This window comes from Colletotrichum spaethianum (genome assembly GCF_022836535.1).
Source record: "Colletotrichum spaethianum MAFF 239500 DNA, contig33, whole genome shotgun sequence".
NCBI classification, from domain to species: domain Eukaryota; kingdom Fungi; phylum Ascomycota; class Sordariomycetes; order Glomerellales; family Glomerellaceae; genus Colletotrichum; species Colletotrichum spaethianum.
This window is the reverse complement of record NW_026054803.1, coordinates 75,705-102,785: the sequence shown is the minus strand read 5'-3', so window position 1 is coordinate 102,785 and position 27,081 is coordinate 75,705. Positions and strand designations below refer to the sequence as shown.

At 52.8% G+C, this 27,081-nt stretch overlaps 6 protein-coding genes and 1 non-coding gene across 7 annotated transcripts; 2 read left to right on the top strand and 5 right to left on the bottom strand.

Moving 5' to 3' along the window:
* Positions 1–3,441: 3,441 nt before the first annotated feature.
* Positions 3,442–5,070, top strand: ColSpa_10082 (pyridoxal 5'-phosphate synthase subunit pyroA; the record flags this gene model as incomplete). Its single annotated transcript, XM_049276294.1, has 1 exon — positions 3,442–5,070. One exon carries the CDS (start codon positions 3,442–3,444, stop codon positions 5,068–5,070), a length of 1,629 nt encoding a protein of 542 aa, XP_049132251.1.
* Positions 5,071–6,243: 1,173 nt separating this feature from the next.
* On the bottom strand, positions 6,244–6,604 carry ColSpa_10081 (uncharacterized protein; the record flags this gene model as incomplete). The annotated part of the gene is made up of 2 exons (XM_049276293.1): positions 6,244–6,529; positions 6,591–6,604. 2 exons carry the CDS (start codon positions 6,602–6,604, stop codon positions 6,244–6,246), a joined length of 300 nt encoding a protein of 99 aa, XP_049132250.1.
* A 92-nt stretch (positions 6,605–6,696) lies between these two features.
* On the bottom strand, positions 6,697–6,812 carry ColSpa_rRNA_039. Its single transcript, XR_007414270.1, has one exon. It is a non-coding gene; the product is annotated as a 5S ribosomal RNA (ribosomal RNA).
* A 6,393-nt stretch (positions 6,813–13,205) lies between these two features.
* On the bottom strand, positions 13,206–14,246 carry ColSpa_10080 (GPI-anchored CFEM domain protein ARB_01545; the record flags this gene model as incomplete). Its single annotated transcript, XM_049276292.1, has 4 exons — positions 13,206–13,277; positions 13,340–13,833; positions 13,889–14,045; positions 14,172–14,246. 4 exons carry the CDS (start codon positions 14,244–14,246, stop codon positions 13,206–13,208), a joined length of 798 nt encoding a protein of 265 aa, XP_049132249.1.
* Positions 14,247–19,844: 5,598 nt separating this feature from the next.
* Positions 19,845–22,696, bottom strand: ColSpa_10079 (ribonucleoside-diphosphate reductase small chain; the record flags this gene model as incomplete). Its single annotated transcript, XM_049276291.1, has 4 exons — positions 19,845–19,888; positions 19,944–22,422; positions 22,466–22,623; positions 22,678–22,696. 4 exons carry the CDS (start codon positions 22,694–22,696, stop codon positions 19,845–19,847), a joined length of 2,700 nt encoding a protein of 899 aa, XP_049132248.1.
* A 1,092-nt stretch (positions 22,697–23,788) lies between these two features.
* On the top strand, positions 23,789–25,055 carry ColSpa_10078 (deoxyribonuclease Tat-D; the record flags this gene model as incomplete). The annotated part of the gene is made up of 3 exons (XM_049276290.1): positions 23,789–23,842; positions 23,906–24,083; positions 24,139–25,055. 3 exons carry the CDS (start codon positions 23,789–23,791, stop codon positions 25,053–25,055), a joined length of 1,149 nt encoding a protein of 382 aa, XP_049132247.1.
* A 111-nt stretch (positions 25,056–25,166) lies between these two features.
* Positions 25,167–26,699, bottom strand: ColSpa_10077 (inner kinetochore subunit mis15; the record flags this gene model as incomplete). Its single annotated transcript, XM_049276289.1, has 1 exon — positions 25,167–26,699. The coding sequence occupies one exon, from the start codon at positions 26,697–26,699 to the stop codon at positions 25,167–25,169; it is 1,533 nt and encodes a 510-aa protein (XP_049132246.1).
* Between the last annotated feature and the right edge of the window lie 382 nt (positions 26,700–27,081).

The following is a 27,081-nucleotide window of genomic DNA, read 5'->3' as shown; positions in this document are numbered from 1 at the left end:
CCTTGGGTGGGATGATCCCGTATCGAGCTGAAGAGTTGAGCGCCGTGGTAGATGATCAAACGAGCCTTTCTCGGATTCTGCGCGAGCCATGAAGCCAGCCTCAGGCATGCTGCCTTATGTTCATGACTACTGACCCGCCAGCCCGAGAATGCCATGAGATCCCGTAAAGACAAGTGGGTTAGGAGGCTCAGAAGATGATTGTGCTGCAAGGCGACCCAGCCAAGTGGGTTTTCCGGGTGATTTTGGCATTTATCGTTTCGTAAAAGATTCAGGTAAGAAACGGTGTCCCATCCGCTCCCAGTGTCGCGATACACTGCTAGAGTGAGGAGGATTTTGTTGAGTTCGCTAGTTGCTTCCGGAAGCTTTTGTGTCCTATAAAAGCTATTGACCTCTTCTCGGAGGGATCTCTGCTTGCCAAGGTCTTATCTACGTTAGAAAATCCAAAGGGTATCCAAAGCAGGTAGAATGCGCAACGACGCACTTGAAAGTTCTGAAAGCTCTTCATTCCACTCCTCAGGTGATTGTGCCATCCAAAGTGAATCAACGGATGGCATGGGTAGTCGGAGAAGATCAGTCGGTATTGTAGGAGGCAAGTCGAAAAAAGCGCAAATTTGGCTGTCAAATAGCTGGAGGATAAATTGGTCAACGTAAGTTCTGTCAAGATGTTCACGATGATCGTCCAATGCATCACGGTCGAGCATTTGGGACATAGAATGCCATCGCTTGAGGCCACAAGAGTTGACACTTGGAAAGAAAAAAAAAAGCCCGCGTTACGCACCCAGGATAGATGAACGAGGCGCCGTTTGCATTCTGTGTAGATCCATTTTGACCAATCATTTCGTCTTGTGGGAGATAAATGGTCGACTGGTGGACACTCTATGAAATAGTTGGCTTTTCTGCAAAATGTAGCCAACAAAGACATGCTCTTCTGTGCGTGTTCAGAAAACGACATATTGCCTGAGAACATCAAGCCAATTTGACTAAGCAAAATAGCTTGAGCAATACTTAGTTCGGACTTGAGATCTGGCTCGGTTTCCAGCTCGAGCTAAAATGCTAGTCAGTTGAGATTTTGCTGCCTGCCTGTTACTTCTAGCAGTAATGCTAACTGAGAGTGCTCACTTACGTAGAGATTGATTGAACGGCGTAGCAGCTCTTGAAGTATAAAACTTGTTCTTGTCGTGCCAAGCACAGAAAACCCACATCCTGCCGCCGCAACGGCAATGACTAAGACCCAATTTGAGTGCTTGGGGTCAAAGCTAGCTTGATGAAGCAGCGGGAAAACAGGATGATAATGCTCGAAATAGGATTGTATAAAGGCGTTTGTGGCCTCAAAAGAGGGAAATGGTTGGTCTGTAAAGGGTAGATAGAAGGAGTTGCCAGTGTTCAACTTGGCAAATTGCGTACTGATGAAGCCGTAGACATCTGTGTTCAAATTCGGGACATGCTCATAGTCCTCGAGACGCCAAGCATCGGGATTATTGCTAGGGTCTTTTCCTAGGAAAGAGGATCGTGGAATATAGGAGAGCCCCTCAAGATCATCTGTGACAAAAAGGGCTTGCCGTCTGCTTCTGGCTACCTCACTGGCCGCATTGTTCCCACAGTCTCTTCCAAGTGCTGCGGGTTTTCTCAGCGCATCTTGGAAAGTAGCTGATAGTTCAGAATGGTTTGTGAAATTGGGCCTCGGGGCCTCATCTGACAGTAGTGGTGTTGCAACCTCCGTGGAAGACACTCCCTGATCCACGTCAGTCGCAGCATCCTGGAGATTGGTGGCAATGTCTGGCGCTTCTAATCGTGCTTTCGTTTGTAACAAAGAGTCCGGAAGCCGCTCCTGAAAGCTGTCGCTTTCTCTTCTGGACCATTGTACAGTATCGAAAGTGTCACCAATCTGTGTTACACCGTTCCAAACGTCATCACTGACCGCGCCATTCAACCAGTTGTGGTTGTCGGAGGTTGGAAAACACCATTGGGTTGGATTATAAAGCAGTGAGTCTGACGCTTCGAAAGCTTGAGGTCCGAGATGACTTGTAAACCCTAGGCAACTATGATAGCCGTCAGGATTAAGAGGCTGGCCATCGCATCCTGACGGCACAGTACTTGTGAAGTGACCTTGGTGTTCCAAGAGCTGGAGCAATTATAGTATGTCAGCATTTGAATCTATCTTCATTACACATCGACGAAGTATAGGGGGAGTATGTGGTACGGGAGATTTTAGACGTCCTGAGAACTCTGCAAGAGACATCTTACTCACATCTTCGATGTCACTGAAGCTTGACGAATGGACATGTGTACCAGTAGATTCTGGCGTAACATGGACATCCGTTGCTTGATCGACATTCCAAGCCACACCTTCACTAAAATTCTTGTCTCTCCGTTGGTTTTTGGAAACATACACGCAGTTCCGCTGCCGTGTCTTGCATCTAGCGCAGGGTGTCCGTCCATCACATTTCTGCTTTGAACGTGCGCAATCGCGACATGCCCTCGATACGCAAGATCTGCGTGTCCTCTTTGAAGAGTTCGAGTCGTTTGCCTCCGATGAAGCTTCTTCGTGGCTCTGCATGTGACGTTGCAGCGAGTCCCTAGTAAGCGGTAAGCACGAGTTATGGCGCCATGCTGAGGAACATTAAGCATGTTGGGAAGCGTTATTGACTAGCTAACGCTATTCCTTGTTCTGTGCATGGTAAAGATCCCTTGAAGGTTTCTGCGGAACCCACCTTCGGGAAAAGTCAGCGCCACATATCGCACATGAAAAAGGCCGTACGCCGATATGACGAAGGATGTGACGGCTGAGGTGTTCGGAACGACGAAACTCGGCGTTACAAACGTCACATTTGACAATCATGCCTGCAACCTTGCCCTTCCAAAACGTATGTTGGCAAGATCACAACTCTGCGGCGTCAGTCTCTTCTCTCCCAAAAAAAGACACTAAAATGGAAAAAGGCAATATGCAACGTTGTTGGGTCGGAGTGTGTGGGGTAATCGAACGAAGAACATATCGGAGCGAGCTAAGGTTATTTCGGGCAATGCGGGGGCGGGGCTCAGCTTTATACTCACTCGCAAGAGAGCTATCTGTACGTACCAAAGCGCTGCGGAACAGGATTTCATGGGGCCGAAGTTCAGTGATGAACGACATCAGAAGAGGAGGATATGAAGGCGGGCCGTTGTTAATTCCCGATGCCGCTCACACCAGGTTACAGCCCCAGTGGTGGGCCCTATTGAACATGTTGCTGAAGCTGGGATGGAACACTCCCCCGCCTAACTTGACAGTCCGTCATGGGAAGGGTCCATTACTCGGTATTGAATTCGGCTACGATTTCGGAGCTTTTTCATTTCACACAATGATTACAGGTTTTTGCTGAGTCCTTCTGGCTCTATATAAGATTGGTTTCCAACAACCGTCTTTGCATTTTCTGGAATTACCAAACACACCACCGAACGTCAATCATGAATCCAGATTTTACAAAACTGGGCAGGCTGACGTCTGAAACCCAACGCAAGAGCTGGGACATCATCGTCATTGGCTCGGGACACAATGGCTTGACAGCAGCCGCATACCTCGCTGCCGCCGGTAAAAAAGTTCTTGTCTTAGAGCGCGCTTCCTACCCAGGCGGCGGCGTTGCTAGCCTACACATGGCCGAGCCTGGATTCATCAGCGAGCGTCACAGTGCCATTCATCAAATGATTCTCGCCAACCCGATGATAACGAACGACGAGTTAGGCCTACAATCCCGCTATGGTCTAAAATACTTGCAACTGGATCCATGCTACGCCATTGTCATGCAGGACAGGGTCCTTCCCATTTACCGGGAGCGTCATCGTACAATTGAGGCCATCAAACAGTTCTCAACACAAGACGCCGAGTCCTACAACAAATTCGTTGGATTGAGCCGCCAGATCACGGAGCTTCTGATGCCGTCCATGTTTGAACCGCCTCGCGACATTTCTGCTGAGATCGCGAGCAGTCCGCTTGCCGAGGAGATCGCAATTGGCTCTGCCGGCTCTTCGTTGGAACTGATCCAGAGATTTTTTAAGAACGAGATTTTGCAAGTTGCACTTTTGCGATTTGTTACTGAGATCCAACTGGCTCATCCTCAGACTAAGGGCACTGGGTTGATGGTGTATCTCGCCTTTGGTCTCTTGGACATATATGGCTTATGCGTGCCCGAGGGAGCCGGTTCTGCGTTTACCAATTCCGTCATTCGTTGTATTAAAGACCATGGAGGCGAGATCAAGCTTGAAACTGAAGTAGTCAAAGTGGTCACGGAGGGTGGGCGTGCGGTTGGAGTCCGTACTCGTTTCGGGGAGCTGAGAGCGAAGGAGGCCGTCATAGGACAGATCCATCCGCATAACCTTGCTCAACTGGTCGATGGATTGGACCAATCCATTACAAACTCGGCTATCGATACACGCGTCTCCGAGTTCAGTCTTTTCGCCATACATGCAGCCCTCGATCGCCCGTTGAAATTCAAGGCTGGACCCATCGCCGATAAAGCAGTCATGAACACCTGCTGCCCCGGAAACCTCAAGGACCTACTTCAAAGTTACGATGAGATGGCTAAGGGTTTCCTCCCTGCCAACATTATGATCGGAGCTTCGTGTGTTAGCTCAGCCGATCCCACACGCTGTCCTCCGGGGAAATCGTTGCTGCACTGTGTCGTCATGTGCAAAGCGGAGCCAGCAGAGGGAGGCTGGAATGCTTGGGACAAGCTTAAAGATGACTGGGCGCAGAAAGTATTTGCCTACTTTTCCAAGTACCTCGACAATTTCACTCCAGATATCATCCGCTCTTATCACGTTGTCACGCCACCTGACCACCAATCCGACAGTCCAAGCTTCCAACGCGGCGACATCTGCGGCCTATCCATGGCAGCTGACCAGATGGGAATCAACCGACCAACACCTGCCTTAGCTCAGTATCGGGTGCCCGGAGTCGAGGGTCTGTATCTTGCTGGGCCCTTTATGCATCCTGGCGGCGGGGTCTGGGGTGGCGGTCGGCCCGTAGCAAAGAGGGTTCTTGAGGATCTAGGTATTGACTTTGACAAGAGGTTTGCACGCGAAGCTCACCATCTATGAGGTTTCCACGCTGCACAAACTTAGTTTGACACAGTCGATTCTCATTTATTAACTCGGGACGGACTGCCCATCGTGGACTTGGCCTGATACAAGTGTCTTCTTCATATGCTGGTAGTCGAATGTCGGAACAGGATTGCATTTGATTATTTGATTATTAAGAACATAATACTATTATGGAAACGACAGGTTTAAAAACGCTCGTGACAATGACGCCGCGTACCTAGTCGAGCCTCCGCCCAGTGTCATTTTCGTGACTTGTATTTTTGGCACCAAGAGGTTTATGTTGTCACAGGACACTTCCGCTGGACCAAATGCGCCTAGGCGAGCGTAGACCTCTTACCTAGGTAAAAAAATGTTGACAGCAGCGCCTGCAAGCGTGCAAGCACTGGCAGAAATTTTGGGCTTGTGGCTCAATTGGTTACATTCAGACGCAGTCATTGTCAGCCCGGCTGCTACAGCTTTGAATTCTAAAATATGATTATAAAGTAAGTGTTGGAACAAGGGCAATCGGAGGCAACAGGAGTATGGGAAGGCACAGGCCGGTCAGCCACTCAGCCACAAAGAGGGGCATATCCCAGTTCACCTTGCCGCTGGCTACGCAGTTAGAATTTCCACCTCCATATCTCAACAATACGACCAACAAGCAATATCACTTGACATAACCGTTGCTACCACTCGTACGAGTATCACCACCTGTGAGACCAACGGTAAGTAAAAAGTTTATGAAGAGAGTTAAGTGCATAAGCTAATACATAAAAGCTAAAGTAAAGCTAGTAGTTGTACTAACTTGAATAGGGTATTAATAGTCTTTAGAAGAATAACTCAAAAACAATACAACATTTGTACAAAGCTTTTAGTGTAGTCACCATATCTATAGGTGCGACTTCTCGTGATTTCAAAATAGCAAACTTGCCGATGGCAAAAGATCGCTTCTTCAAGAAGGGGCACTTGTCTCACGCCGGAAACCCATCCTGACTGCTTTTACGTGCTGTCACACGTGCCGTAGGAGTATATAGTCTCTCACAACGTTGCCGTCACCTAGAGGCAACGTCAATCTTACTCAGACTATCTTCTCCCATGCCATATTTTGCCTGTCATCTGTTTCTGCTCGTCAATTGCTATAATATTTTCCTCAGTTATCGCATTATCTCTTCAATGCCGCTTCGTGACGCTTCACGTTGCTGCCGCGGCAATCCAGACCTCGCTCACATTGTACACATTCTGAGCAAGATTATACAGCGTGCGGCTGGACGGGTGGAGGAACACATTCCCGCAGGACAGCCCAGACATAAAATTGATGAGCGCCAGCAGGACGCCCGAGATCGAGAGTTTGAGGAGCCCGAGCACCAACGACGATGATCCCAAAAACGTAGTAGGAGAGATGAAGGCAGCCAACATGAGGCCGCGAAAGAAAAGGGCCTTGATAAATCCCACGATGGCCTCAATCTCTCCTGACCATCTACACGCCTGTTAGCGAACAACCTTCGATGTTTTCAAGCCAGTTGCTATGAGGTACATACTGTGCAACCACCATGTTGAGAAACTTACAAACACCATAACCATAGCGATCCTTACCGCCGGATTGAGGCCTACATTCCACATGCGCGAGCAAAAACACAGAAAAAACATACAACACCAGGTATTCGCTGGTCGTCACCGACCCAACTACTAATCCGGCCCTCATTGGCTTATCTATGGGAGAGCGGACGGGATCCCGAGTTTTCCAATGGGTATGGTCGTATGTGAAAGATCTTTCACATTTCAAAACTTAGATACCATTCAACAGCACTATGCAATGGCAAGGCTTCGCCTCACTACACTCATTATCTGGTTCAACGTGCCAACCGTGTACTCGCTATTAACATGTACAGTTCATCCTTCCTCATAACATGGATTCGGGTTGTTTTAACAGGTTTAAGTGCTGCTGCGCGGAGCCAAGAGGTGTCTTGAGCCCAGCGACGAGAGAGCTCTCGGCTCAACTGATGCCGTTTCGCCAGTTGTGTCTGTCGCGACGTGCGGATATGTGTGTGCTCCGTCCAGCCTGTTTACCCATGAGGCTGTTGACAGCAAAAGTCCTCGACAAGAGTCTTGTCCTTGATGCTCTGGGGTCTCCGAAGAGAATGCCCCCGTCTGCGCTCGTGCGGATGAGGCCGCACACGTAGTCGAAACCACCGCTCCGGGTCATCTTTGACTTCTAATTCTGGTATCAGGAGGTTTATATGGAGTATCCAAAAGGACCCAATAATTCGAACAGCTCGTTATCAAATGCCGCATCCTCACTCAATAAGTCTGTGGTAGGGTTCCTTCCGTGATGCTCGCTCAACGTTGAATCCTCGTCAATTTTAGAATCCTCGAGCATGTTAGCAAGCCTGGTGAAGAGGGCTGCCGGCTCGTCTTGTTGCTGGCAAACTGTCAATGCTGCCTCTCTCAAGTTGAGTATGACTCGTTCGTAGTGAGACTTTAGGCTGCTATACTGCTCTAGATTGTAGAACGTTGTCGTGAAGTGGGCGATAAGTTTGCGGAGCGAAAGGGTTGAGTGCATGAGCTGATATATGGAAGCCAAGGTGAAGCCAATATATTGACTTGGATGGTATAGAAACAGTCTCTGGAAGAATGACTCGAGAGCACCGCAACATGTGTACAAATCTTTCAGTGCGGCCATACTTTCTGTAGGTGCGGCCTCTTTTGATTTAGAAATGGCAAACTCGCTGATGGCAAATGATGCGTAGTGAATGTGGCAGAGAATTGCTGTACGTCTTTAGTCATTCGCGAGCTCATAGCCTAGGAATCAACATGGTTACTCACTGTTGTTCTCGGGGAGATTTGAGATTGACTTGGTGACCGTATCCAGTTCATTTTGCAGTATACCAGCGACAAAGCCAATTGGGATTCCTCGCACTAGAGCACTTTCCAGCTCTTGACCCTTTGCTGGCGAGTAATATGCTTTTTCAAGAATTCTTCTGACTTTGACTATAGTCACAAGAACAAGATCCTCGTCAATGTTTTTTCTGGTTGAAAGGTCGTCAAGACATTGACTCATGAAAGGAGTCCAGGTCAGCCTATCTATTCGGCGTAGGTAGGATGATACGCTTTGACAAAGTCAGTAGATATCAGGTGTGTATATTTTATAGGCAATGAAACTTACACTGAGTTCAAGAAATAACCTGCCAGCAGAGCCCGCTGTTCCTCGGCTGTCCTGGTATCCGATAGCCAAGGCCGGTGCAATGTCAGTTCAGGGACACTTTCGGAGGCTGCCTGTGGTGCCTGGTTTAAGGCTAGGTCAAAGACTAATGTATTGACCAGTTGCGTGAACAGAGTCAAGAATGGTTTTCTGTCAACTTGAAAGTTGCCCCTATGTGTATATGAGCTTGTGTAACCAAAGTCTGGAACGGTATTTCGGATTTCACCCACCATGCAATGCAAACCAGGAGCCCCTGTAGCAGTTCAACGCTTCTTTCGAGCTCAACTACAATGCGCTGTGCTACAATGGCCCGTATCTTGGCGTTTAGCTCTTGTTGGCGGATGGTAGGTTTCACTGAAACCGCGACGATACAGAGCCATAAAAATGGTTTCGTTTCACGCAGCAAATTGACGGGATCCTCTTGTCGCAGCTTCAAAAAGGGAAGATGTGGCTGCTTCTGTTGGGAAAAGTCTTTGATGATATCCTGTTCGTTAACTGACAAGGAAACGGTGGCATTGAAGCAGTGTAACTCATCATTACTAGAGTGCAACGATGCGCTCAAGGCTTGCGGCGCAGAGATAGGTGTGAATGTAGCAGCGGGCTGATGACTGTTGGAGGTAAGTAGGGAGACCAGTCCATCTATCTTGGCTTCAAGTTGATCGTTTCTGGCGGAAGAGCCTGCAGCCCTCAATCTTCGCTTCCTGCTGTTGCCTGGAGAAACGCAATCTTTGCCAAGGCGTTGGCATCTGCACGAGTGAGTAGGTGAACTGAGAGGGTGTCAAGAGCCTATTCACCTTTGGCATGGGTCTCCGGGGTTGGTTGAGACGCAGCGGGATTTTGACCGGGAGCAATGACTGCAGGCTGTTACATACGGAGCATGCCGAGTGTGAGGCTGCATTTGGTGAGGGGAGCTTCAGCCGTTAATTGCCGAACGAGCTACCCTTAAAACCGCCACGAAAGACGGCGATGAAAAAAATGGCCGGGGAAGCGGAGACACAATAGGAGATGAAAATGTAAGAAGAGACTGGGATGGCAAGTCTGAAAGTGATGAGAGTGATGAGAGTGTGGATGGTAGTGGCCAGTAAGTAAATGGTCGGCTTTCGTCGATCAAAATGCCGGACGCAATCGGCATTCAGATCTCCGAATGCCGGTCCATAGTTCGATACAGCAACTCTTTAAAACGCTGCGAGGCTCTTCACCCATCTCGTTGCTTTTCTGCGCTGTGCATCACATAAAAACAAGAAAAAGGAAACTTGTCTCGAGATACTGTACGATAGTGCAAAACCGCAATGGCTTTTTGGCAAAATCTATCATTCTCATTGGTGGTTCTCTTAGCCAGTATCCTCACAGCCCTCTGTTCTAAAGCACCGAACGACACTCCACGGGGCAGATGGAAAAATGACCGACTCGGTCTTTATGCCAGTCCCGCTGCAGCACTAGTTCGACGTATGGTCGCCGTAACCCTAGGGGTTGCCCATGCTCTCGTGGCGCTCAAGGTTCCCGACACCAGCTTCATCTGCCAAACCTTCAACAATCTCAATGACAAACTTTTCAGATGGAACGCCTATACATCGGTCTGTCTTTTCCTCATCATCTGTGTCGGAGCACCTCTTCGCCTCCTCGCCTTTATGCACCTGAGGGGCGACTTCACCTTCCGCCTTGGGCCTCCTAGTAGGCTTACGACAACCGGGATCTATTATTACATTCAGCACCCAGGCTATGTAGGACAAGTCATTGTACTAGTGAGTTACCTGGCTGTTTTCCTTCGCTGGGATGGTGTACTTGGTTGTTGGCTTTCCGGCAGTCTGCACTCTCGCCTGAACGGTTGGGGACTCACATGCTGCTGTGTTGTAACCTTTGGTATCATAAGAAGATTGTTGATGCGGGTGAAGGATGAGGAGAATATGTTAAGAGCTGCATTTGGGGCGGAGTGGGTTAAATGGCACTCATCGACGAAGAGGTTTATTCCTGGACTTATATGACGATGAATCAATTAGACCAAGAGGGTATCTGTTGGTATCAAAGGGACACTGTACGCGTACGGGTGGAAAACAAAGGGACGAAGAATGGTTGTGAAAATGATATTGCATGAAGCATGTAGAAAAGGAAGGTGGAGTCAAGGGGTAGAGGTGGTGGTGACATGGGCAGGCATGTCGACGGAGATGAATCCATACATGTGTCTGGTGATTTATCCTGACAACTTGATACCGCTATCGCACCTTTCCCGTAGACAACAGCACCGTTTCCGGCAATGGAAACTCTCTCCCATCCAGAATTATGAGGCGGAGATCCCAATGGAACAGCCAGCTAGGCGCACGTCGGCCTGGAGACATACTGCTGGGCTACAACATAGGAGCATTGTGTGGTAAGTGACTAACAGTTGCTCCTGGCAGGTTAGGTATATTAGTCTTTACCAAAAAGCTACCGTATCAAACTGGGCATTCACAAACTCAATTTCAATCAGTTATAGCACCATAGACATATGAAAGGACGATTAGACCATTGGCGATTGGATATCCCTTGGGCTGCGTCAGGGGATGCTTATTTGGTGCAAGTTGCAGCCAGGAGTGACGCTGGGGGACTCTGTCGTTAAACGGGGTCGGGAAAAAGTTTCGCCCTAGTGGGAACGAACATCCTGGTCGCCCGTCACCGATAAGCCAGCGATAACAGAAAAAGTTCCCGCGATCTACATCCTGGTCTACACCAACATCGCATCCTCCAACACAGCGTACTCGACGACCAATTATTTTGTATATTAGTTTCTTCAACCTTATCAAACCATACCAGTACATTACCCCGATATAATCATTCTTATATATCCCACTTTCCTCTCGAAGCAAACCTCACACGAAGCGGCCATGGCCGACCCCATCCTCACCAGCCTGTGCGCAATCTGCCACATCGAACCCCCCGATACAAGTGCCCGCGCTGCACGATCCGCACCTGCTCCCTCGCCTGCACGAAGCGTCACAAGGCGTGGTCCTCGTGCAACGGCATCCGCGACGCGACGGCCTACGTCCCGCCCTCGAAGCTCAAGACCGCCGCCGGCGTCGACCACGACTTCAACTTCCTTTCGGGCATCGAGCGCGCCGTGCAGCGCTCCGAAAAGGAGATCGTCGAGGAGAGGCAGCTCCTGCGTCCGGAGGACCTGAGGCCCATCGAAGTCCGCAGCGTGCAGTGGAAGACCGGGCGGGATGGCCGCAAGAAGAGGGTCCTCGTGACGGAGGTGCTCAAGGGCGACGGCGGCAACGCGAGACAGGAGGCGCTCTTGTCGATGCCGTTTAAGAAAAGGCTGAGCAGGTTTGGCATCTTGCTGAGGCGCGCGCCGGTGGGCATGGTCAGGCAGAGGGAGAACGGTACGAACTTTAGCAAGGCTTCGGGCCGGATCAACTGGCAGGTCGAATGGCTGCTCGTCCCATCCCAGACCGAGACCGGGACACCGGAGCAACAGAAACAAGGGGGCGAAGCCAGGAAGGAAACGACGAGAATACTGGCCAAGGCGCTCGACGATGTACCGCTGTACAAGGCCTTCGCCACGGGGCAGAGATTCTTCCACGACGAGCAGGCGCGGAAGGAGCAGCAGCGCCAGCAGCGTGACGACGACGACGATGGAGACGACGAGGCGCAGGACGGCACCAACACAAACACTAGCCGTCACAAAAAGCGCCGCAAACATCAGCACAAGCCGGGCCAGTCCCTCGCCACGGCCCAGGACACGGAGACGGGCGCCTGGCACCCGGGCCGCTTCTGCATGCAGACCTCTGCACGAGGCACCTGGACGCCTCACACCGGCGTGGCCCCTTACACGGGCACGACGGAGGAGGAGGAGGCTCAGAAGAGCAGGTACGCGTTCTACCTTGCGGGCACGACGTCGGCGGCGACGTCGGCGGCGGGCAAGACGGTCGTCCACGCCGTCGACGCAACGGCGCCCCTTGGCGACGCCCTGCGTGACATGACGGTGCTCGAGTTCCCCACGATCTACGTTGTCGAGGCTGGCGCCGTGCTGCCCGATTCCCTTCTGGAGGAACCTAAGCCGGTGCGCCTCACGCAGAAGCGGAAACGCGAACCTCAAATGCCGGGCAAGAGGGGCAGCGGTAAGGGGGGCAAGAGAGCTCGCCGCAACCTCGAGGAGGGCGAGCTGCCGAGCGAAGGGGACGAGAGCGATGTGGCCGACGAGGACGTCGATAGGTTCGCCGCCGCCGTCGAGCAGATCATTGCCGAAGAGAGTTTGGGCGAGGAGGATGACGATAGTACGACGAGTAGCTCTGGGTCAGACTCGGAGAGCGATGAAGACGTCAAGGCCAGCCTCGCTGCCAAGCTGGCTCTCCTCAAGAAGCAGCAGGCGTAAGATGGCTTATTTATAAACAGCAGCTAGTGTGGTGTAGATGTAACATGATACCCTTGAGGCATTGCAGCCTATTGTACCACTCTCTTACAAATGGATTCGGTATCGAGATGTGCATGCCAGGGGTATAACGACATGGCGAAGGTATATGAGAGCAAGTGCTCCATCAGGCAAGGTGAAAACGTGTTGCTACTTATGGACGAGACGTCCCCAACTACCTTTACCACCATTTTACGGCCAAATGCCTGTGATGTGCCTGTAATGGCTAGCAAAACCTGTGGATATCATCCGTTCCGTCATTACGTCCCTGATGTAAAACCATTCGTATCATCAATCCTTCGTTCGTTGCCGCCTGAAAATGACGGCCAGAAAACTCATTGTGTGCCTGTTGGACCCCTGGGGAAAATTCCGATCTGTCCACGTTCCTAACGCCTCATCTGCCCATTCTATTTCCCTAAGATGTGCCTATCACGACGGTGCCGTGTCAGGTTCGAATTGGTGGAAAGGTGAGAATGAATCGGGACGTCGAAACCAAGATTATGGGTCCAGGCGGGTATTTGACGCAACACGCGTGTAGAAAAGCAAGATCATGTCATCCAAGCAGAAAGCTTAGATGAGCATGGCGGCTAGGCCAGCAGCGGCCAAGAAGCCAGCAATCGGGACAGCAGTCTGCTTGGCAGCCTAGACCGAGAAATGTCAGTTTCAATCGATAGAAAGTCATGTCAGGGCCATATGTAACTTACGTTGCCGCTCTCGGAGGCACTGGTGGCCGCGCCAGTCTGAGTCTGGGTGCCAGTCTCGCTCTGGGTCTCCGTGACAGTCGCGGTGGCAGAGTCAGTGGCAGTGGCGGTAGAAGCCTCAGAAGCATCGCTAGCCTGGCTAGAGAGGGCGCTGGAGGCGTCGGAGCCAGTCAGAGAAGAGAGGATGGTGGTCGAACCAATGGTGGAAGTGATGACAGTGCCATCGCTGGTGATGGTGCTAACAATCGGGGCGGTGGTGATAGCCGAGGCAGGGGCCGAGGAGGCACCAGGGACGCCACCAACACCGAAGATGGTGGTCTCACCAACAGAGGTGATGGTAGAGCCACCACTGGTGATGACAGTGGAGAAGGTCGAGGTGGTGACCGCGCTGGGGGTCGCAACCGAGCTTCCGCCAGAGACGGAGGCAGTGGCGGTCGCGGTGCCAGTAGGCTGAACGACAGTGACAACGGGGCTGACCTGGACAGCAACACCAGCCTCTGAGTCGGGTATTAGTGGATGAGAACCAAGCTGCAGATGTGGAGTATGACTTACGACGGCAGAGGTCGACGCCAGCGGCAACAGCCTGCTGAGCATCGCTAGCCTGCTGACAAGACTCTAAAGAGCAGTCGCGAATGCCGTAGGTGAAGTTAACGTTGCGGCAGAGGCAGGCAGTGTCACCAGCGGTGCAGCCAAGGTCGGAGGCGAGGGCCTGCATACCTTTGATGCACCCACTCTGTGAAGGAGAGTTAGGATCTCGGATGTTTAATCATGGGCGTTTCTGGGGAACAGAAACGCCCAAGTTGGGGGCCAAATGAAGGAAGCAAATAGTACTTACACCACAGCCAGCAAGGCTGTCCTGGGCCATGACACCAGCCAAAAGGCCAACACTGAGGTAGATGACGGACTTCATTGTGTATGATTGTCGGTGGGTGAATCCGTAAATCTGATTGGAGTGAGTGAAGTGTGACAACTGATGTCGACGATATGAACCTGTGAGAAGAAACGGTCAGAGAAATTCCGAATATCGCGACCAAGAAGTAGAATAAGTGCGATCATAAAGGCGATGATGACAAGGATGTAGGAATACCTGACGTCAAAGAGCGTTTGTGCTTGAGAAAGAGAAAGCGCAAAGGTTGGAGATGTTGAAGAACGAGAGTGGTGAGGTGGAAATGGGAAAAGAAGAACTGTTGCGGGTGGTGGAAAAGGGAAAAGGAAAAAAGGTGGTGGAGGATAGGTGGTTGTGAAGGCAAGTAGGTGTTACACCAATTTGGGAAGCCGCGAATGAGCGGAGGCGCAGTGTGACCGGAGAAAGAACGAGACGAGCCCAAAATTGCACAAGAACGCGCACTTTCCTGTACTCCTTCTGGCTTGGTTTTCATTGGCCTGGAGATCCGACTGCGGAAATAGAACCAGGCCAAGCCAGCGGGTACGCTATGAAAAGGGGAGTGAGAATGCAAAGGGAGTGTGCAAGTGCCGAGACTGATTCCAAGGAGTTCGTGATAGAGACATCCATGACATGTCGACTTACCTACGATTGGTATTGATGTATTGGGTGTTTGGTTGCGTCTGGAGATTTTCGGGAAGCGTATTCTGAAGTGATTCTCGGCGACGAAAGGGTGTTGACGATGGGAGAAGTGTGGGTTATGTGAAGGAGGTGGTAGTCGGGGTGTCTCTGGTTGATATAAACAGTTCTTATTCTAACACGCCAAACAAATGGTCACGTGGAGCAGAGTACCTTGATTTAAGTGCGGAAGAAAGGAAGGAGCAGGTTAACAAGACGGAGGTGCCTTCCAGTTTTTAAAGTCAATTGGGGTGGAAGACATGGGAAAGCAGGCAGTCCGACTGCAGACTGGAAGCAGCACGGCGTACGAACCCGGTGTCGTTCCTTCCCACTTTGCGACCGACTTTTGCTACCCTGTTGATCTGAGCCCGTCCGGCCTGGTTGGCCAGCTGGCGCATCCTGGGCGGAGCACTTACAGTCAGTACCTTGACATCTGCCATTGATGAGCGTTGCTGGATACCCTTGCACTCACTGCCTTGCCTAGCCACCTGGAGTCTGGAGAAGCCGCCGTCGTGGCCCTCTTTCGCTTGACCCCAATCGTAGCTGGTATTGACTCTCACGCTTGTCCTGACGTTGACATGGCGCTAGCCAGCAAATGACAAGCCACCCGAAGCCAAGGCAGTCTACCAGTGTGTGGGTATTTGACATGGGATTCGTCTAGTGCTGCAGCAAAATGGCGCCGGATTGACGTTCGCAGCTCTCGGCCCCATGCAAAGCTTGTTGCTCCACGTCGACGGCTCCAGCAGAAAACCCTGCTCAAGACATTGGACTTTAGACATCAGCCACAAACACCAAGCTGTATCTTGATTCAGAGCCGCCACCGAGATCTGAGAGCCATCGGCCCGGTGGCTGCCAGCTCAGCTAGCAACCGACTACACTTTCCCTCGATAGGCAGCTGATACCTCACCGTAAGCGACCAGAGTTGCGCGATCTATCTCAACGGAGCGACTAGCTCTTGTCAAGGCGTCGCAGGGCAATGCCTCGAAGCCCTGCTCTCGCGGCTCAACATGAGCTGGATCGCAGAGTAAGATGAGAGGTGTGACCTAGGTAATTTCGGGATCCAATGCGATCCTGGCAAGGATGTGGTCGTCTGATGCAACCCCAGCCAGCTCCTACCTTACGTAGATGCCGCTCCCAGATGCAGCTTCAAAAATTCTGATCCGAGCTTCCAAAAAAGTCTCAACCATACGCGATGCCATGTGGTATCGTCCGGCTTGGGCTCTGGCGCACTTTAACTTTTCCCCCACTGCAACGCTACTGGACATTTTCTTTTTGGGAAGGCTGGGGGATGTGCGACTGCGCGGGCTATGTCGAGGGAAGACGCGAAGTGAAGTCGTCTACTGTCTATGTACAGCTCCGTGCTCCCCGGCAACCAGAAGGCTGCACGTCCTTATCGCAAACCAAGTGAATAACGGTACCGCACTACTGGGGCAGATGTCGCGTCCATGCTCAGCTGCCAATCCATTCATGTCAACCAACCTACGTACCTCCCACCTCTGGCACCCCTGGGAAGCAGGTACTGTAGGTCCGATTGTAATTGCAACGCTCAATCAGGCTTTAGGAGCCAGAAGCACCAGGGACAAAGTGACGAACATCATCGAAACAAATTTCGGGGCTTCAGCATGCAGAGATAGCATGAGGCACACCAGGAGGCACCAAAACTTCAGGTTTGCGTTGGGTGTTCATTTAGTTTGAGGACGCAGCCGTAGTAGCTTTCCCATCGCGACCGCCTTGATTTGAGTGCATTGTGGTGATGGCTAGTGTAACCTCAACACGTATGGCAACTTATGGCCTAGGAACAGGAAGCCGGAAATCGGCAGTTGGCCCAGAGAGTGACGACTACAAGATGCACAACAGGTTATGGCAAGTAAGAGAAGACCATCATCGCAGGCAGGTGCCGCTTGGCCGCGGAGGGGAAGAAGCGGTTGGAATCAAGGAACGAGGTGCTAGCTGGCAAGGTTGGGGGCGGGGAGCGTAACTGCGTGGCTATCCCAGCACCAAAGGGGGATGAGGTCAATCCAACGCAAGAGACCGCCTCTGATTCGTCAATGACCCCCCGGAGCCGTCTGTTGTGGCATCATGGCGCGCCATACCTGGACCATAACTTTTGATTGGGCGGGCTTGGCCAAAAAGGAAACGACGGGAAGGTGACAACAAGGGGGCTACTTGGGAATCGAAAAGTCAATTCCCACATTCCAACCCCGTCCGTCCTCTCCCACAGCACACTCGCTTCCCGTGAGCCGGGACTGCTGGCGCGTCCAAAGTTCCTGCTTCGAATCGAGAGGATCGACTCTCGTGGTCTGACATACGAACACATCATTCCAAGCCCCGAGGTGTGGACGAGGACACTAGAGGAATACATGCCCTTTATTGCATTACATACTATTTGCCTCTAGAACATTGACGGCGCATGGAACCTGGAGATCTATGCCATCCTATGCAGTAGCCCCGGCACCAGGCTCTGCATCGTTCGTTCTGTGTCGGCACATCCGTCAGGTCCCGTCCCAGCAACACCGCCATTCGTGTGCCCAACGTTGTGCTGTTCCCTTGGCCACGCCAGGGGCGGGTTATCGCCAAGGCCTCCAAGAGGTCGAATCTTGTCGGTCTAAGGTCCGTCCTCAGCTTGCCAAGGGTCTGTCCCGCAATTAAAGGCAGCCCCTAGCCAGTTGAGCCTTTTCCACCCCCAACGCTAGGCCGGCGCATTTAGCCTCTCACATGGAGAAAAAAGCAAATTTCTGCTTTACCCAACCACCGTTGAATGGAGGTGATATTGAGAGTCAGGGGAAGGGAAGCAATTTCGCGACATGCGCTCTGAGACAACAGAATGAGTCTGCCAACATGTTTTTGCTCAGGCACATCGCATTCAGACCAAGTTGGCCATCGTTGGATCATAGTCTGTCAACAAGGTGACTGTCACACCCGTCCTGGACACGTCTCCATCGCGCTATTGCTCATCCAGCCCCTTGTACGAGCCACGATGTGAGGAGACTCTGACGTAGTAGACTCTCCAGTACCATAACTCATCCACATCGCGCCCTGCCTTACTAACGATATTCACGACACCAGCCACTCGCTCCACTGCCCCTCCTAGAAAAAACTAAAAAGAAATCAAGGAAAAATGCTAACGACGCAACGCGGCTTCTCCAGAAGATGGAGAGCGTTAGAACCCCATCCCTTCTTACTCTGCTCCTCCTCCTCTGGCTCTTACCAAAGCATCACTAACCGACCGCACCTAAGCCCTTGTTGCCACCGGGACTGTTGCTATGCTGGAAGCGAGCGTGCGACACAGATCGAGTAGAACGTGTCATCCCTGCCGACGCGTGAACCACTTACAATCCATGTGCCGATCGACGCGTTCCTCCTTCAAATGACCGTCCCTTCGTGCGCTTCCATCCGCATACCTCATCAAATGTGTTCTCCCCTTGGAGTCACATAGGAGGCAGATAGCCGCCCGTCCCCCCGCCCCCTTTCGTGTCATCCGAGAAGGTGCGACAGCTGTGTTGTCTCTCCAAGCGATACAACGAAAGCAACCGACGAGAGTGTGAAACAAACAAGCAATGTCCCGACTGCGACATGCCAAGGGAACGAGATACTGCGAGAGTTGCAGAGTTGCAGCCAGACGAGGGGCCGGGTAATTACTGGCAAATTGCGTTGTTGACATGGCAGCTCGAGGACCCCTGGGGTCCTGTACCTGGAGAAGGATTGGCGAGAGGAAAGGGCCGAGGGGACGGGCGGGTCTACTCTGTATCTGCACTGCGAGCGAGGACGGACGGGGCCTGCCGCTTGGCTAATACAGGTCGGCGGGTGACGCTATTGACGACGATGAACTTTCGGTTGTCGGTGAATCGAAGCAACACGGGAAAGACTCTGCGCAGATCTGTCGCGCCTCGCCCACACTCTGCCAGGTCAGCGACACCGAAAGCGGGAACGCAACAGTCTCCAATCTCAAAGCCAATAAACCAGCCGGTGACGGGTCTTGTCTTCGGCCCCATTCCACCGGCCGTGCGGAGGCGAGAGACTGACTGACCCATCTGGCTGAACAACCTTGAATCCATCATCATCTCCTGCACACTACGACGCAGGAGAACCCGTAGACGCGACTGACGTAAACTAGAAATGTGGTTTGATGCGAGTGACACCTGTAGTTAGTGATGTGTTGTGTCGGCCGGCCGGCCACGGTGCCCTGTTGCTACCGGCCAAGGCATGAATTTGCGCGGTCTACATCGTTTGGGCAAAGGTTCCAGGCCGCGAAGCCTGTTCAAGCGCGGCCTCCAATCGCTGGGCCGACGACTGTGTCGGGCCCTAGCCCAGCTGAGTATCCAGCCTAATGTTGTCACGATCGGCACAACCCGGCATGCCCCGCGCAGCATGCGGTGTCTAGGCTAGCGCAGGTAGCGCAACGTGCAGAGAGCCAGACTGAAGAAAAAGCGGGGGCGAAAGAAGGATGTCGTCTCCGCGCAACAAGCTTGGCCAGGCCCAACGTCGACCCGTCTCGCCTTGGTTGCTGCTTTCGCCGGTATGACAGGGCGAGGAGGCCTCGCAACAGGACGCCTTCCGAATCGTCAAAGCAGTGTCGCCACTCACCCCAGTTCAGCAGGCGAGTCACCACGAGAAGCCGTTTGATCAAAACAAACCGATTATACTACTGCTAAAGACGGGTGACCGACCAGGATTTCGTCCCAACGCCAGACTGTGTGTTGCCGGGATATCCCACACAGACAATACAAGATGTACAGCACGAGAATCCAGTCCGCGGGCCAGTATGCCCCTACAGACCGCTGTGCGTCAAAACAAATACAGATATAGTGTCCATGACCAATGCCACCCGTGAGCCCAAACCCAACAAATTACCAACGTGATCCCGTAGTGAAATGCCCCAAACCCCTTTATATGCCATCAACGCGTGTCATCAGCCGTCAAATCCATCATGTCTATTGCTCATGCTCTTCAACCACTGCACATGACGCAGGACTCGGGGTTCTCAATGCTGCCTTTGGGGATGTTAGCAAGTGTTTCGATCCATGTGTAGCTTTGATAATGACTTACAGGCAAGAACAGCCTCAGAGTAGATGTCCATCTCACGCTCCTTGCTGTCTTCAGTCTTGTCCTCAGCATCAGGGGTCTTGCTTCCGGCAACAGGAAGCTCCTCGATCTTGAGCTTCTCCGCAGGCTCAGTGGGTAGAGCACGCGGGCTGTCACCCTCAGCCACATCGGCCTTCATGGTGTCAGGCTTCTGGGCAGGGGCAGTTCGCGGGGGAGGGGGGGTGACGCTGGGTGTGGGAATGCCATTGTCTTGCGCAGAAGAGTCCTTCTTCGCGTACATGGGCCTGGGGACGTTCACGACTGGAGCAGCGACGTGACCAGGGGGCGGCGCGCGCTTCTTGAGAACCTTGCCAACGGCGGCGTCGGTAACCTTGAGCGCCTCCTGGTCGACGGTGAACTGAATGGGCGCAGCAGCAGCCTGTGTGCGCAGGTAGTACATGCCCGTCTTGAGACCGAGCTTCCAGCCGGCGAAGTGCATGCTGGTGATCTTGCCCATGGTCGGGTCCTTCATGTGAATGTTGAGCGACTGCGACTGGTCAATGAAGGCGCCACGGTCGGCAGCCATCTGCACAACAGTACGCTGAGAGATTTCCCAAACAGTCTTGTACAGGGCCTTGACCTCGGTAGGGATGTTGGGGATGTTCTGAATGGAACCGTTCTCGGCAATGATGCGGTTCTTCATGGCATCGGACCACAGACCCATGTCGACGAGGTCCTTCAGGAGCCAAGGGTTGACGACCTGGAACTCGCCAGCCAAGACACGGCGCTGGTAGATGTTGGAGGTGTAGGGCTCAAAGCACTCGTTGTTGCCCAAGATCTGCGAGGTACTGGCAGTCGGCATGGGCGCAACGAGCAGAGAGTTGCGGACACCGTGCTGCTTGATCTGCTCCTTCAGGCTGTCCCAGTCCCAAAGATCCGAGGGCTTGACATTCCACATGTCATACTGGAGGATGCCCTGAGAAACAGGGGAGCCCTCGTACGTCTGGTAGGGGCCCTCCTCCTTGGCCAGCTGCACCGACATGGTGAGGGCAGCGTGGTAGATAGTCTCAAAGATCTTCTTGTTGAGATCGCGAGCCTCAGGAGACTCAAAGGGCATGCGGAGAGCCAGGAAGGCATCAGCAAGACCTTGGACGCCGAGACCGATGGGGCGGTGGCGCATGTTGCTGTTGCGGGCCTCCTGGACAGGGTAGTGGTTGACGTCGATGATTCTGTTAAGGTTGCGGACAACGACCTGGGTGACCTCGTGGAGCTTCTGGAAGTCGTAAACACCCTCGTTGTAGTCAACAAAGGTGGGCAGGGCGAGCGAAGCCAAGTTGCAGACAGCGACCTCATCGGGCGCGCAGTACTCGATGATCTCGGTGCAGAGATTGGAGCTGCGAATGGTACCAAGGTTCTTCTGGTTGCTCTTGCGGTTGGCAGCATCCTTGTAAAGCATGAAGGGGTTACCGGTCTCGGTCTGAGCCTCGAGGATGGCATACCAGAGCTTCTGGGCCTTCATGGTCTTGCGACCCTTGCCCATCTGCTCGTACTTCTCGTACAAGGCCTCGAACTCCTCGCCGTAGCAGTCAGCCAGGCCGGGGCATTCGTTCGGGCACATGAGGGTCCAGTCTCCGTTCTTCTCCACTCTCTTCATGAAGAGATCAGGAATCCAGAGAGCGAGGAAAAGGTCACGGGCGCGAACCTCCTCCTTGCCGTGGTTCTTGCGCAGGTCCAAGAAGTCAAAGACGTCGGCGTGCCAAGGCTCAAGGTAGATAGCGAACGCACCGGGGCGCTTGTTGCCGCCCTGGTCAACGTAGCGAGCAGTGTTGTTGAAGACACGAAGCATGGGGACGACACCGTTGGAGGTACCGTTGGTGCCAGCAATGTAAGAGCCAGTGGCGCGGATGCGGTGGACGTTGAGACCAATGCCACCGGCCATCTTGGAGATCATGGCGCAAGTCTTGAGGGTGTCGTAGATACCCTCAATAGAGTCCTCCTTCATGTCGACGAGGAAACAAGACGACAGCTGGGCCTGAGGGGTACCAGCGTTGAAGAGTGTGGGGGAGGCGTGGGTGAAGAACTTGCTCGACATCAGGTTGTAGGTCTCGATGACGCGCTCAACGTCGTCACCCCAGATGCCAACAGCGACACGCATGATCATGTGCTGGGGTCTCTCGGCAATCTTGCCGTCAAGCTTGAGGAGGTATGATCTCTCCAAGGTCTTGAAGCCGAAGTATTGGTAGTTGAAGTCGCGGTCGTAGACGATGGCGGAGTCAAGCTCCTCCTTGTGTCTCATGACGGCGTCGTATGTGTCCTTGGCAATCATGGGCGACGCCTTGCCGTTCTTGGGGTTGACGTAGTAGTAGAGGTCGCTGACAACCGAAGACCATTGCTTCTTGGTCTGCTTGTGTAGGTTGGAGACTGCAATACGAGCAGCGAGGATGGCGTAGTCGGGGTGGGTGACGGTCATGTAGGCGGCAGTCTCGGCGGCCTGTTCGCGACTCTGTTAACAATCGATCTGTGAGATGAGAGGGAGCCATCCTTACCAAGTCATCAAGCTGCACAGTGGTGACACCGCCATAGACACCGGAGATGACCTTCTGGGTGATGGCAACCGGGTCGACATGGTCCATGTCCAGGCCATAACATAGCCTCGACACTCTGGCAGTGATCTTGTCGAACTGAACGCGCTCCTGGCGCCCGTCTACGTTCAATTAGCCTCTGGAATCTTCGCGTTACGCGTCTGGGCTGATCATACCGCGCTTTCTCACAAACATGGTGCCTGAGTACGGCTGTGAGAATGTGGGAAAGGGGGTTTGTTGGATTGTCTTGCGTGAGACGTAGACCACTCTAGAGCACGAATACGAAAGGATATCTGTAGAAGAGGGTATTAGAAGCACCAAAGATTACAATGTTATCTGGTGCAAGAAGAAGTAGGCGTCAAGAGTGGCTGTTGGTGTTTGGGTTGTGTAGGAGGGGAGAGAGAGGAGCAGAAAGTTGCCAGGAGGTGCTGCAGATACTTATGGCAGGCTGGGTTCGCGTAGAAACGCGTCCGACGCCAAATGGATTTTAGCGCGACTGGACAGGGGCCCCGGGGGGCAGGTTCAAGGCATCAATAACGGATTGGCTGGGAAAAAGGGACTTGAGGCCTCGAATGCCAGGCATCTCCGCCCGTGCCCCTCGGTTCACGTTCGCATCCCCGAGCCAACAATGAATGGAACACGCTTGACGCTCTTTGCAACGCAAGGTACCTCATCTCTTCACGGTGGCAGGCAGGCTCTTGCAGCTGCGACCACTTGACTAATCTCGCGACAGGCTTGGAAATCAACTCTGACAAAGTCCAGTGCCTAAACTCCACTTTGGATGTTATGTCTGTCCATTCTCCTTCTCAGATGCGGGTTGCCGGTCGCAACGAGAAATGAGATCACTCCATCTCGAGGTAATTGTCTTGCTTGAAATGCATCCAGAATCTTTAATTGAAAATTTGATGTCTGAGAGTGCGCGCGTTGAAAGCCTACCCCCACCTCAGGTGACGCGATGCACTTAAATGGGTTTTTCTGAAGGCACTTTACGCGTCCACTGTTTGCTGCCCCCCCGCCGGCCTCGCGAAGCGGTCGCTGCATCACGGTGTCACGTGAGGGAGGCCAAATTCAATTAAATGGCCTCTGTTTGACGATGAGGCCAAACGACGTCACGGCTATATTAACCAGCCTCTTCCCGTCTTCCCATGGATCATACTACAAAGACAGAATCACTATCATAGGAAACTCATGAGAGTCCCAGCTCTTAGTCTCATCAGAGCACGGCCGCATACTTTCATCCAGTCCCTGCCCAGAAGGGCCTTTCTCCAATCAACCTCCATAGTCACAATGGCAACTTCCACAGAGTCACCCACGCCGGCGTACCAGCCTAGGTACATTGATGTGTGTAGCCACCACCAACTTGAATTCTTGTACTCCAGCGTAATAACCTCCATCACCCAATAGATTGGCATCAATTTAGCCGATCCCATTTTTCGAGGTCTGCATCACGGCAAGCAGCGTCATCCCGATGACCTAGACGGTGTCATCTCAAGAGCAAAGGAGGTTGGGTGCTCCAAGCTGATCGTCACTGGCTCCGACTTCACTAGCTCTAGAGACGCCTTGGACATTGCGAAGCAGTATCGTGAGTCACACTCATGACAATAGGCTGCCCGGACACTTCTAATCTCCTTCCGTAGCCGGCGTCGTTTACACAACGATTGGAATCCACCCATGTAGCAGTGCCATATTCAGCAGTTCTGACGAAGCCGCCGAGGGCGTGCACACTGACCCGGACCCATCCAAACCCATCCCGGACCACCATGAGCCGGATCCCACCAAGACGGAGGCCATCATCGCCGAGCTCCGTGACCTCATCAAAGACTCTATCGCCTCCAAGTCCGGCCTCGTCGCCTTTGGCGAGTTCGGCCTCGACTATGACCGTCTGCACTACTGCTCTAAGAGCATCCAGCTCCACTCTTTTGCTGTACAGCTTGATCTCGTTCTTGAGACGAAGCCGCAACTGCCTCTATTCCTGCACTCGAGAGCTGCCCATGAGGACTTCGTCCGTCTGCTCAAAGAGAAGTTCGGCGAAAAGCTAGAGAAGCTCGAGAAGGGCGGCGTCGTCCACAGCTTCACTGGCACCCTCGAGGAGGCTAGGGAGCTGATGGACCTCGGCCTGTACATTGGCATCAACGGCTGTAGCTTCAAGACCGAAGAGAACTGCGAGGTCGTCAAGCAGATCGGGCTCGACAGGATGATGATCGAGACCGACGGCCCGTGGTGCGAAATTCGGCCGAGCCATTTTGGTTACAAATACCTGATTGAAAAGAAGCCCGAGACCAACGGTACCGCGGACGGGGCTGCAACGCCGGGACTCGCTCAGGGGCCTCAGGGCAAGAGGAAGAACCAAAAGAAGGAGCCCGAAGTTCCCGAACGTTTCAAGGTCGTCAAGAAGGAGAAGTGGGAGGAGGGCGCCATGATCAAGGGCCGGAACGAGCCTTGCATGATTGAGCGTGTCGCCAAGGCTGTAGCGGGCATTAAGGGAGTAGAAGTGGAGGACATATGCGAGGCAGCTTGGAAGAACACTGTCAAGGTATTCGATGTAGACCAATAGACGCATAGATGGCTAAACAAATTCATTGGGGGTATCAGGCTCATTTGGAAGACACAAGCGCTTAGGACACGGCCCAGGGGTATTTCCCTCTATGACTCCCAGACATTGCTCTTATATACCAGAACCCTTGTGCCCCCGGATTCTGCCATGCCTGACAGCGCCCACTGTCACACCCTCTTCGCCCGTCAGCCATCCCGGCATCCGCTCTCCGTCAATGATGCCGTTCTCCACGAGCTGCCGCATGCCAGCAAACACGTGGGGTCCGTGGAACGTTAGTTTTACGTTCGGAACCCAGGTCGCGGCGTCTTGCCTGGGCTGAATCTCCTCAACATCCGAATCGTTTCCGAAAGACATCTCAATGCTGCTTCTTCGACCAGCCTTCGGCTTCCTCGTGTCACCGTCTGTCTCGCCTTCAGGGTCTCCCTCATCGCCCATTGATCCACTCTGGGAGATGCTAGGAAACGGGTCTTCAATGACGATATCAACACGCTCGATACCCAAGCCGTCGTCCATCTTGGCGGTATCTCCGAACCTCGCCTGGGCACACAGCCGAGCTCTTTTGGTAAACTTCTCGGTGCCATCAAGGCCCTCGGCTTTCCGTTTCGAACCTGCGTTTGTAGCCAGCTCCCAGGTGTCGTCTGATGATTCTTCCGATAGTGGTGGAGTTGGTAAAATGGTATCAAGCGGCGACTCATTCTTCTTCTTATCGGCATAAATGTCCCACCCCCCACCGGCCGCGTTTGTTCGTCCAACACCTCTAACATGCAGCAGTGCATCTAGATTTTTGGTCGAAATATTGGTGGGTTTGAGAGTGTACCTTTCCCGGGGCCTCGAAAGGGCTTTTGGTATTCCCTCCACAACCAAGTTGCGGAAGCTCTTGGACTCACTCGCTCCTAATGAGCCCACAGTTTGGGATTTGGATAGATAGACGAAGGGTGATGCATCGGGGAAGGCAATATAAAGCGTCCGTGAGCTGTCAAAATCGGAGTCCGTTGGCGGGAGACCGTTGCCTAAATGTATCATGCTCATGCTGTAAGGGGACTCGATGATGAAGATGCGCAGTATTGAAAGAGTGAGCCCCTGAGGCCGGTGAAAGTGGTAATGGGCCTTAACGTCGGGTAGGACGTGAGCCTGAAGGTTTTGGATGAAGGACGACGGGTGAAAACGGGGGAGGGTAAGGGACTCCCTGTCGACTTCCGGAGGTTGTTCTTCATCGTCCACGTACGAAGCCTCCTTGAGCGGCATGATTCGATAGGCGGTCCATTTCTGTGATGTGGGATGGTCTTGGAGATATTGAGCGTCCGTCAAGGCCATTTGGTACAGAGTCAGGCCATGTTTCCAGTCGCCTTCTGTGATGCGATCCACAACCTCTCTCTTGGACCCCTTTCTGTACTGCAGGTCCGTGTAAATGGCTCGCAGTCCCTCTATCGACGACGCGGGGGGGTAAAGCCCATCGTCATCGTCCTCCTCACCCAAAAGCGGTGCGCACAGCTGAGCATTGTCGTCATTCAGCCACTCGAGAACCAACGACAGCAGGGAGGAGCGTGAGAGGCGACTCAAGGCTTTCTGAACCGCAGGGTTGGACGGCGGAAGTCGCACATCTGACGACAAGCGTCCTTTGGTCGGGATGGAGAAACGTGCCATGGCCATCAAAACATCGTGGCAGGTTGAGAGACGTCGGATGCGCAGTGGTAAGAGATGCCCTGGATCAATCAAGATCTTCTCTTGCGTGCGAAATCTCGGATGGCAATGGGAATACTAATGTGGGAGTGAGGCTGTCGTTAGCTATCCCGGTCTCCCAATCATTGAGGCTGAAATATCTTAAGCGGAGACGCGCTTTACCATCGTTGTTGCAGAACGAAGCACGCGTCGCAAATGCGGCAGTGGTGCACAGGCTCTCTCATGGGGTCGGGCGCGCTAACAGGAGGGGCACGGAGCAGTGGCTCCTCGATGTGGGTGACACCTACGTTAAAGTTGAGCAGGGGAGGCAGGAAGCTGCCAGAATCCGAGGCTTAGGTAAGTTCTG